Source organism: Mixophyes fleayi, chromosome 8 (assembly GCF_038048845.1).
Source record: "Mixophyes fleayi isolate aMixFle1 chromosome 8, aMixFle1.hap1, whole genome shotgun sequence".
Classification (NCBI taxonomy): domain Eukaryota; kingdom Metazoa; phylum Chordata; class Amphibia; order Anura; family Limnodynastidae; genus Mixophyes; species Mixophyes fleayi.
In genome coordinates, this window is record NC_134409.1 from 108,989,018 (window position 1) to 109,001,018 (window position 12,001).

Genomic DNA, 12,001 nt, shown 5'->3' on the forward strand with positions numbered 1-12,001 from the left:
GGTGGTAGTACTGGCAGTTGGCTGCTTGATTTTTTTTATTTTTTTTATTGGCAGGCTGCTTTTTATGTAGTCCCGGCGGCAGTGCCGGCATTGCCGCTTTAAATTTAAAGCTTTCTGTTGGCATTTGTAATTTCTGTTGGCAGGTTGTAATTATATCTGTGGCAACATAATGAACATGTCGTCATTCTGCATGTTGACCCTTTAACTGTGTCGACATTCTGATTGTGGACAGTACGGTGTCAACATTCTGAATGGCGACATTTTCATTGTCGCCATTTCAACTACATCCCGTCTGCTCTTAGTGCTACTTTTAAGCATATGCTGCATTATTTTGTGAAAGGTCTATCCGGATCTGAAATGGAAGTTTCTTTGTTGGTCATATCTCTCCATTGCTCAGTAGTGGTGGATGATTTATCTTTCTTTAGCCTCTTTCTGTGGAATTTGAAGTTACATCCTATACACTCTTTGACTTCATCTGGAAAAGTACACCACATGGACACGTTTTCTGGATTTGGGGGCCAAATCTTGGGTTGCAAGTCAAATATAATTGTAAAATTTTCAAAAGCATGGGTGGATAGTCTAAATGATCATCACAGGAAGGTCACTAATGCTTTTCTTGTTATAGGGACTTTTATTTTGGAGTGGCCCTGGTTGCCACTGTATATATTATAAATCTAATTCAGTCTCAATCTGAGTGTACGGCTGATTCACAGCTCCAAATTTTTCTGAAAAAGATTTTATAAACAATTTTTGCTCTTTTGTGTGACGCAATTTATAAGGAAGCCACAAGAGGCAGCAAATCCCATTAGCTGGTAATCTAATGCTGAGAATAATAATTTGTCTGATAATTCAAGACTGGGGTAATATCAGAAGAATTCTCTTTACAATGACAATCTACATGTAAGTAAAGGCTTTATAAGTTTTACTGCTGAATCAGCTGTAGAGATATGAACTAAGAAATTACTTAGGGGTATATTTACTAAACTGTGGGTTTGAAAAAGTGGAGATGTTGCCTATAACAACCAATCAGATTCCAGTTATCATTTGTTTAGTACAGTCTACAAAGTGACAGCTAGAATCTGATTGGTTGCTATAGGCAACATCTCCACTTTTTCAAACCCACAGTTTAGTATATCTAGTCCTTAATTTATAAATAGGTCTCTTACAGGCTGTTTGACTCGCGGAGCCCAGGCCTTAGGTAAGCCCAAACTTTTATTTCTATGCCAGCCTCTGGAATTAGGCTGTAAGCAGCACAAAGGCCTCACTTTTAACGGTTAAGTATTAAAACCATCGTTATAACTAAATATGTCCTTCAACATTTTGCAGTAGATTGCTGTAAGGATTCACAACACCCCAGATGACAGTTGTCAGAAAACAATTACTGTGAGGATTCACAACACTAGCTGAAAGCTCTCAGACAACAGTTCACAATTACAGCTACAAACACATTCCTCTAATCAGCACTCTGCTAAGAGCAGCAATCTAGCTAGTCACCTAATCTGAACTGCTGCACAGCATCATTTACTCTTGAAGCAGCCCTTCAGTGAAAAGGTCAAGTCGATAAGAACAATATATCTAATCTGTAGCCTTTATAAAGACCCTCAGTTTTACCAAACCTTTGCAGGAATAAAGTTTTGCTTTGGATTTCTCTGCTTGTGCTTTGAAGATTTGTTTTGTTTGACTGAAAATCACTATTCTACCTTCTCCAATCCCTTGACTTTGTCCATTACTTTTCTACCTTCTACATTCATTTGAATTCAGCTTATACCTAACGACCACTCCTCTAAGGACTAAACAGCCTGGCCGGAATTGGTGGGTCTCTGATAGCTATCACAGCCAAGTTGTTCTTTACTGGGTGCTGCAAACACCATGACAATTATCATGTTAGATGAAGGTGCTCCTCTAACTGAATATGCAGTGGATTCATACACTGGGAAGGGGATGTACCAGCAAAGCAGCTTAACTGACTGGTGTCTCTGGGACTGAGGCTGAATTGGACGTATGTTTGTTTAGCGTATAATACACAAATTGGTACTGCACATGTCCACAAAATATGTATACGTCTACATTCGTATGCAGGTGTGGTTGCATCATTCTCTTGTGACATATGACTGGAGATACAGGGAGGGAAGGCAATGTTCAGGTAATTGCAACTGTGGCAAACCCACAGAGACTTAGCCACATCTCCTGAGGGTCCCCGGGGACTGGTGCAATTACACACGAATGATAACCCCGGCAAGTACTAGCTAGCTGCATCTGATTGCGGATTCACCTCTGAAGCCGATAGTGCTTTCCTCATTGCTTGTACCTATATTATATTGTTTTGGGGCTGTATTTTATCTTGAAATGTTTGCTACTTTCATTTGTACACAAGAATTTAGGTATTACCTGCTCAATTATGAAAGGTTTTATTTCGTTTAGATCAAACCTAATAGTGAATGCATCTTTCACTATAAAAACACGTTAAAACCGTTTCTTGTTCTTATGACCTGGTTGAGTGTATCAGATCTATGCCTAACATAAACTTGCCAGATATGCTACTGTGCGGAGCTGGACACATCTTGAGAATGTTATTTTTACGTGGATCTTATTGAGCTTTTTGTTTACGCATGTGTGTCCAAGTCAGCATCATCTGCTCAACGGAATGTCAGGTCAACAATAACTTTCGCCTTTATTCTTCTTATGATTTTTGGTTTTACAAGTCAGAGCTATTTTGTAGCAGATACTTGTGAATTGTTTTATGGCAGGTTATAGTATACAGATTGAAATAAACCTAAAATTGGAAAAATGCAATTTTAATTTAATTATTTTACTAAGAAAAATAAACAAATTAATTAGCAGGAAGACCAAGCTGGATGGATCTAGTAATCTACAATAACCAAACTACAATGAAACAAAGTAAATAATCTGGCTTTTACTACTGTTTATAACACTTTGCCTACTGTGTCATTACTTGCATTTATCTATTGCACTATTACCTCAATACAAATAAATGACATCCTCTGCGTCATTTCCAAATGACAAAATCTGTAGAATGTCAATGCTTTTTTATGTGCACGATTGCACCTACTTTTCCTTTGATAATACCCACAAAAATCAACCTCTGCTTAATTTGAAAAATGTGCAAGGTGTAAACCAGCTGTAGGCAATAGTCGGACCCCTCAGTCGGCTGCTCCCGATCTTATTAGAACGAGGGCAGCAGACTTCTGTGTCACATGACCTCCTCACCACTGTGCACTCCCTCCTTCTTCTGTGTGTGCAGCCCCTTTGATGGATGGAAGGGCACTCCTGCAGCTCTTCAGCTACATTAACTTTTGTTTCCTTTATTCCAAGTGCGTTTGCAAATTTGTATTATCTAATTATATATATATATATATATATATATATATATATATATACACAAACACACACACATACACACAGGGACACGAGACTTCAGAACAAAGTAGGAAAAGCCCCCTCACCAACCATTTATCTCATTTCTGCACAGAACTAAGCATGTTGTTGCCTAATCTGCACTTAGCAAGGGACACATTATCTGCTTCTCCTAACAGCAGCTGATCTATCCAAACCCACCCAATACTTATCTCGGCCTGAAAATGCATGACTATTTCTGCAAACCTAAGCATGTAAATAATTATATATATATATATATATATATATATATATATATATATATATATATATACACATAAATAAAAAAAGCAAACATTGGACCTAGCCAGAGCATTCGGTCTGGAACGAAATAAGGAAAACTGATCTGCTCTTTCAGTGTAACAGGACCTGGTCATAAATGTGCCCAATCCAAACAGACTCCTGCAAGATGGATTAGAGGTCATCGGACAGACATATAAGAGGAACAGAATAACTCTTGAAGCTCATTCCACAACAGCAGTTGCAGATTGATGGGCCCATAGGGCTCAGGCTTCAACAGTGGTTTTCCGCAAAGCAGCAGGGGGAGGGGTTATCTAGTCACACCTTCACCAAGTATTATCTGCAGGATGAGACATCTTCTACTGATAGTTTGGGAGATTTCTTCAGGCAGTCACTCATTTTCATTTATGCATTACAAGCAATTTTTTTTTTTTTGTTAGCCCAACCTTGTCACAAATTACTTGGCTACATTCTCATTGTGTAGGCTGGAAATAAGTGAATTATGTTTACTGATAAATCCTCTGCCTTTAGGCAGTTTCATGTTCCCTCCCATATTGTGTTTTTCAGGGACAGCTTGGAAAGTTTCTGAAAGACAGCGAAGGGAGGATCTGCAATTAATACCACCCAGGAGCACCTTTTCTGCTCTCTACTCAAGCTAAAAGCGAATTAACACAGTGTGTAAGTTGCCAGGGAGTGTTGTCAGGGAAAGTAATTCTTAGTAAATATAATTCAATTTTCAATATTAAAATAAATATTTTTTTGTACATATTTCTAGTCTCGTCTTCCAGTTCAACGCACATGGACAAACTGGTCACTCATGTACATATGCCCTCAGAACGGCCCGGCAAAGGGATACATTAACCCTTACTGCTCTTGGATCATATCACGCAGCTTTCTCACCAAGGTTTTAGTGATTGCCGTTTATTATTTTTCTTGATCTTTATCTGTGCTTTAAGTGTTAATATTTTTTAAAAAAATCATTGCATGCTTTTAAATAGAAGTCTTAGGAGTAGTCGAGGTCTGATCCATTCATTTTAATGGACACAATAATGCATTAAAATAGTATAAGGTGAGAACTTTGAAATGTAGCTTTTGGGAGCAAAAAAAAAAAAAGTAAAATTAAACTCTGAATATTGCTTGATTTGCGTTTTCAAATAGCTGACACTAGGCCTCACTCAGAAAACGCAATTGATTAGATGTTAATCGCAGTATGCCAGGACATCAAAACCCTGTAACATCACATTTATACAGTGTGTTGGTTCCATTCAGTTATAATCCTCATTTGTCATCAAGTGCTGAATGTGACATATTTTGTCAGTGTACTAAAACCAAGCCAGGTCAAACCTGTAATCAGTGTCTGGTTATGTGCATAAGCTTTGGTAGATTACATCTTCAAAAAAACATTACTGTACAGTAATATTCATTCACTAAAATATTTTAACATGAAAATTTGGATCAAGATACATGTTGAATGGTACATCAATTAGGGAAAAAAAATAATTTACAGCCTCCAGCAGCAGCAAATACACATTTGGTGGCTTATGAAGAAGTTTAGCATGTGAAAACACTAAGAATACTAGACAAGCATCTTAAAACATTTTCTGACTTCATGCTACTCATTAAAATGTTAAATCTGTAAAGAGCAAAAACAACTATACTGAACAAGGGTTTTCACTATGGGAAATAATGTTTTCACTATGGGAACAAAGTTCATTACAGGTTAAAGAACTAATGTGATCTTGGGCCTGCCAATTCTGAGAATAAAAAAAAAAAAAAAGCAAGCTTGGCAAGCCTGATTTGCATATTGTGTCTACCTATGTAAAGCTGAATATTGTGAACAACCTCATTTACAGTGAGCACTTGCTATTGCCTACAACCAAGTAGGGTAAAATGGAATCAATCTTCAACTGTTGTCACAATACACATTACCCTCATCGTGCGCGTGTGTGTGTGTGTGTGTGTTGGAGGGGGGGGGGGGTTACGCCACAGCAACAGGAGAATCTTCAGGAGTGTAGACTAGGCTAAACAGCCCTCCTCCTCCCACTACTTTGGGTAAACACTGCAAGGCTCCATCACTTCGAGTCCTGCTTTTTAACAGCTGCATGCTAGATATAGAGCGTGAGGTAGTCATTATATACTGCAGGAATCCTTCAGAGGAGTGCTGCACTGACTGTATCAGTCACAATCCTTGTGGTCTCTAAAGAAAGGCCCAATGTTGATGCGAGTTAACAACTGTCCCTTAAGGGACAAACACCAAAGCCTTGGGGAAGGAGGCACAGATTTAATGTGAAAAAATACAAGTTTTTCAGGATTCGTATGGTCACCAAATGAAGAAAGAATAAAAAAAAAAAAAAAGATTCTTCAGATTGATAGATGCGAAGTTTGTCTATGTGGGAGACAGCAACACAATCACTGATGTACCACTAAAGCAGTGATGGGCATTTTTTTTAAAATTTTTTGAGGGTACCTCAATAGTCAATTCTATATAACTTATTGCATATCTGACAGTTAAACCAGTTTTTGGAAACCTACTTGACCCAGATTGCAGACCCCTGGACATACCATAACAAACAAAATGATTGGAAACAGACTTTAGGCAAACTCCCCTTCCTCCTCCAGCTTTATTGATAGTTTAAAATTACATTTCTATTTTCCAGGACTTCAGTTTCTTTTACCATCTGACTTTAAAAACTGATTACAAGCAAATGAAACTCAAAACAGTTGTCTAAAGTGATATAGTATACAAAAACAACATCTTGATTTCTGTGAAAACATTTCTCTGCAGCTCCTGAATAGCTTACTTTGCTATATTCATTGATGCATGTTCTGGGTTTTATTCATTACTTCCATGAAAAGGAAAAAAAAATTCCAGACCTTTTTATCACCTGTATCTCTGATACTAACTCAGTGGCCACTTTCGCCGGATTTGTACACATGACCACTTGTTGACATTGACGTGTTTATTCTGCCTTAGCCTGATACAGATGTGGTTGACATTAAGAACAGCTGAGGTCAGACAATGAGACCGTCAAAAATTAAATTTGCAGAAGTTTTCACAAACTCTCCCAGTAGCAGTTTTCCCTCTTGCACAGGTGCTACCATAAACCTGAGAAGGGTCTACTGGTCTGACTCAACTCTTCCCATTCATTTATCCCAACTCACCAGTGGCATGGAAAGGGGGTTCTTTAACAAAGCATTATACATAACACCTCTACCAAACTAAACATAAACATTTTTTGTAGTTAAATGCAGGAAGTCGTTTTTCCACCCTTTCCTCCTTTTGCACGTCAAGTAAAGCTCACTGGCCTGGGACTAGCTCTATCTGCCAACCTTTGGCCAGTGAAGAGGATTCAGAGAAAATAATACAACCATCAATCAGAAAAAGGAGGGGCGACGAAGGAAATTTAAGCTGTAGCTTCAATCGTGCATTCCCGTGCAAGGTGCCCCGACTCCCCACAGCGGTAACAGTTGACTTCACTGTCCTTGCTGCAGTTGATGGCTACATGGCCAGTCTCACCACACCTAAAACAAAGATAGATATTATGTTATTCTCTAGCTAGTGCCAAACCAGGTATACATTAATCCAATTACAGAAATGAAAAAAGTTTACATGACAGTTACAATATACCTGTAGCATTTAACTTTGGTGCAGTCTTTTTGGATGTGTCCAAACTCTCCACAAGAATAACATTTCTGCTCATCAGCACGGTCGCAGTCTCGAGCAAGGTGACCTGGTTTGCCACAGTTGTAGCAGCACTGCTCTCTCTCCTTCCTTGGCTCCTTACAATCCTTTGCAATATGCCCACCTCTGCCACAGTTATAGCAAGCTAAATACACAAATAATAGCAGAATTAAAACTAGTTTTAAAGGCATTAAGAACATTGTCAGTAGTCACAATGAGTCCAAGTGTTAAATTGCTTTTATTTCATAACATATAGTGTGTGGTAGTTGTTAATCTCTTGCAATCAGCAGGATCATCATCTGCACACAGGCATAACGTAATTCCTTAACTAACAAGCAAACGGACAGGAAATGGAAGATTACAGGAGAGATGCCAGTGCAGATAGAGTAAGGACATGGGAATTTAGAACATGCTCTATTTTATTTAATCCATGCTCCATCAGCTTTGGAAATACTTCACTGCCATCTCTTTATGGAGATCAAAGAACTCAGTGAGCTTCCATCTCCTTTTGTTCAGCTTGCAGAAACATTACACAGGGGATACAGACACACCCATCTGCACACGCCTGGTGTTGAATCATCTGGACTAAATTTTTGCAAGGCTTCCAACTACTTTACACACCACTGGCAATTCCATTCTCAGGAGGATGATCAACTAGTCATTATTTGGAAATAAGCATTACAATAAATCAGGGAAGTGGCACAACTACTAAAAAGGCTATAAAGATGTTAATGTCTTAAGTAACCATTTATTTTGTAGACTGAAGCACATTTCACTAACCAGAAAGAAAAAAACCCCCAAAAAAGAGAATAGTACTAGTTTGTGCATGTAATGAATAAGTACAGGCAAAAGGAGACAACATTTAATGTTTCTGCACAATGACACTACATATATTGTTGGCAATAGGACACACTGGTAGCTTTGCCTTTTTTTTGCCTGTAGAGTAAAACTGCCTCAAGTGTATTTCTATTCAAATAGGAGTAAAACATTATGAATCATACATCATAATGGTAAATCTCTTTATGATGTTCAAAAGTCTACTGATGCTTAAAGTCACAGAATGACGCATGCCAATTGCATGTGCTGCTATCACCTGCCAAACCACCAGACACTGTGGATACCAATAGGTCAATCAAGTTGTGATTAAAACCATGGCAGACAACCCACTTAATGTAAAATATGGCACTCCTCCTTAAAGGTGCAAGACCACCAGCAGCTTATGTGACAATGCAACAGATGCACTCTGGGCTTCTCCCAAGTGCAATATTATTGCCCCTCTACCATAATCAGTCTTGTGTATGATCTGGATCAGTGTTCTGGTTCTACATGGTGCCAGGAAACCCTGTATGCAACAAACATTACCAAGTATCGTTTATTAAATTTTCTTGAGTTTCTGTCTTCTATTAACCCTCACTCTAACAAGACAATCCCAAATCACAATTTATAAGTACTAAATACTACATCCGTAATTACTAACCTTTGTTAAACCACACAGTTCCCCATTAGCCTTAATCCCAATCTCAAGAACTGATTAGCCCTGGTGCTTTTAAGCCAAATTTTGAGTTAACATTGGCATGCAACCAAACATTACCACTACAAATGATCAATTACTGCTGATGTAGTGGAAAACACATTTTATAAAGTCAAACTTTCAGCGAACAAATTGTTAGAATTTATTTTTGACAACAGGGTTTCTAGTCACAGCACTAAAACCAGATAGCTGACAGTATTAGAAGGGTGGCCTCAAAACTGCACTATATGAACCCAATGTTTATATACTCAGCATCTGGGTTCACAGAAGTCTAGCAGAGGCGGACCAGAAACTGGTAAAAAGTTATGTTTCTTTGAAATAGGAATGTGAGAATTCTATGAACGTCTGGAAATTTTGAGCCAGAAACTACTTCAGGCCAAATTATCTTTTCTATATATAAACCCTTGTTATAGCAAACAACCATATATGATTATGTATTGGCACATTGTGCTGTTCCTATGCAAGGGTTTAGCAATCAGGTAACAGCATTGTACCCTGAAACATGGTGCAATAGTTCAGTTATGGGAAAAGACAAACCTGCACCTAGAGATAAACGCTCACCGTCCTCTTGGAGATCACAATCCTTAGCAAGATGGCCAGACTCTCCACAGCGATAACAGATGTCTGGAAGAGATGAAGAGATGAATTGGAACCCTATATTAGAGAAGAAAAACAAAACAAACACATTAATGAAAACAGTTAATATTTTGCTATGGTAAAATATAATAAGGTTAGGTTAAGGGCAAAAATCTATAAAATATATTGTTACCTCTTGAAGAATTAAATCCACCACGTCCTCGTCCTCTTCCACCTCTACCACCACCACCACCACCGCCACCACGTCCTCCCCCAGTAGGGCACTCCCTAGCCCAATGACCAGAGCGGCCACACTTAAAGCACTCGTTACTGCTCATATTTTCAGAAAGAAGTTCTATAATAAAAAAAAAAAAAAAAAAATTGGTCAAATTCACAGCAAGTATTTTATACAAGGAACATTAACAAGAGCATACATAAGAAAAATAAAACATGCAAATTCCTAGCCATTATCAAACTCAGTAATCATAGGATCAGTTAAAGCTCCCTGAGTGCCACTAAACCTAACATACAACATATACATACACACCTTATTAGAACTAAAGAAATCAGAAATGAAGCTATTTAGTCAAACTTTCTCCTTGTTTGCATCAGATTTTCTGCCAGTAAGACTATTTAAAGGACACTGGGGGACTCATCACCTAATATGGTTGCACTCCGCAACTTAACAGGTGTAAAAATAATGTAAAAAATCTCAAGCTATGGCAAAATATGAAAATGTTCACATTGAAATTTGTGAAAATTAGATGCTTTTTAAAACTGGAACTTTTTGCTTTAGTTTCAGCAGACACAGAAGGGACCAAGTATAAAGGTGCAATCATTTAAATCTACAAAAATACACCTACTGTGAATTTTGAGGCACTGTGGCTACCCAACCCAAGACCTGTTTTATGTTATTGCACCAACATGTTAGTGAAAGATTTTCTCATTTACTATAAGAAAGCAACAACTAATATTAAGTTCAGCAAGAATGTTGACGGGTGCTGCAATCTAGAGAAAAAAAAAAGGTATAAAACTATTGTGTAGGAAACCTGGGCAAGATTAGTACTGTTGGTCACCCCATTCCAATTCAACAGCTAGATCCTCCATTTGCTGTGCTACAAGCAGCCAGTTTAGTAAAACCATATAACTGCTATAAAAGTGATCCTTTGCAATCACATGAGTCAAGATGGTATTTGCAAAAAAAACCAAAAACCTACCTGTATAATGAGGCAATCTATGAATTACCATTATAAGTAATGGCATACAATGAGTTAAGTAGCCATACTGTACACGACAATGACTGATCCAAGTCCATGCACAAGTTACAAACTACTCATTCTAGATAGAAACTTAGACTCAAAATATGAATGTAAATTACTTGCTGCAGAGGCCATTATGACTAAACTTAGGGACGGCTAAAGTCAAGCAGCTGCTAAACACATAAGTTTAAAGATGCATTTTGCTTTCAACTAGATTTCAAAATATGCACATCTACACTGAATACTAGCTGACTCCTTGATCTAATTTTGCTTTTAATTGTGTTGATTCCTTGACTAAATTACGCATAAAACCCTTTAGCTAGTTAAGACCGTCGGGTAACTGGGGCCCACTACACGTGGGCAGGGAGGCTTACTATGAATTACTGAACTTTATACTTCTGGGCATGCAGCCGTGTCCAGGACAGGACTATAAACATCATAATCCCGGGAACCCCCCACATGCTGACTATATATGGGAGAGGCGTCCCGGCCCGCGTGTTACACTGGCTCCTACACCTAACACGGCCGTGGCTCACGTTATAAATAGCTAACTAGGGATACGAAGGTGACGGCCTGGGAATTAACACGTGGGCCTGAGCACGAAGGGGGCTGCAGGCGATTCCGATGGTCGGGCTGCACAATACACAAATCACACAGCTGCGTCAAATGTATATGCGTGTAACAGAGCAGACTACAGATCTAAGGCCTAATAAGTCCGAGTCCCTGGCCGCGCTCACTGCAGAGGCCTAGCGCCGCGCCCCCTCTAGGCGAGCGCGGCCAGGGGCCTAGGTCTCCTCCGCATTTCGTAACCAGATGGAGCACAGTGCTAGCTACCGCTTCTCCCATCCCTTGTACCTCCGAGCCTCGGCCCTCTCCCCACCACGAGCACCGCTGTCTCACTTACCAACCAGACGATGTTTATCCCCAGTTCCTCTCCGCTGCGCCACACGCGGTTTGCACACGACCCCAAAATGCCCGTCGAATTGCGCACGGCGCTCCCAGTCAAGCCACCAATCAGCACCCAGAACGCGTAGCCACTGCCTCACCAGGCACCAATAGGCAGAGCCGTATACCGCACATTGACACGCCCATTGCAAGACAAGATAGGCTGTTGCTTGTCAATCAGAACGAACCATTGCCCCCCTACAAAATAGGTGTGTTTTTATATAATATATGTAGAGTGAGAAGCATACATGTGTAATTATTATAAACAGCGAGTTCACATGAAACATAGACATTGTTTGTAAAATATACGTGCTGCCTGCAGCACGTTTTGGAACACTTTCAGTGTTTCATCTG

At 39.2% G+C, this 12,001-nt stretch overlaps 1 protein-coding gene across 3 annotated transcripts; it reads right to left on the reverse strand.

Moving 5' to 3' along the window:
* Window positions 1-6,245: 6,245 nt before the first annotated feature.
* On the reverse strand, window positions 6,246-11,725 carry CNBP (CCHC-type zinc finger nucleic acid binding protein). 3 transcript variants are annotated; one of them, XM_075183146.1, is made up of 5 exons: window positions 11,607-11,725; window positions 9,637-9,798; window positions 9,429-9,521; window positions 7,283-7,481; window positions 6,246-7,176 (listed from the first exon to the last, which is right to left on the reverse strand). In XM_075183146.1, the coding sequence occupies exons 2-5, from the start codon at window positions 9,779-9,781 to the stop codon at window positions 7,059-7,061; spliced, it is 555 nt and encodes a 184-aa protein (XP_075039247.1). In that variant the 5' UTR covers window positions 9,782-9,798; window positions 11,607-11,725; the 3' UTR covers window positions 6,246-7,058. The 3 variants fall into 3 exon arrangements, with proteins under 3 accessions (XP_075039247.1, XP_075039246.1, XP_075039245.1); XM_075183145.1 differs by having other exon boundaries at window positions 9,411-9,521; XM_075183144.1 differs by having other exon boundaries at window positions 9,405-9,521.
* Window positions 11,726-12,001: the final 276 nt, after the last annotated feature.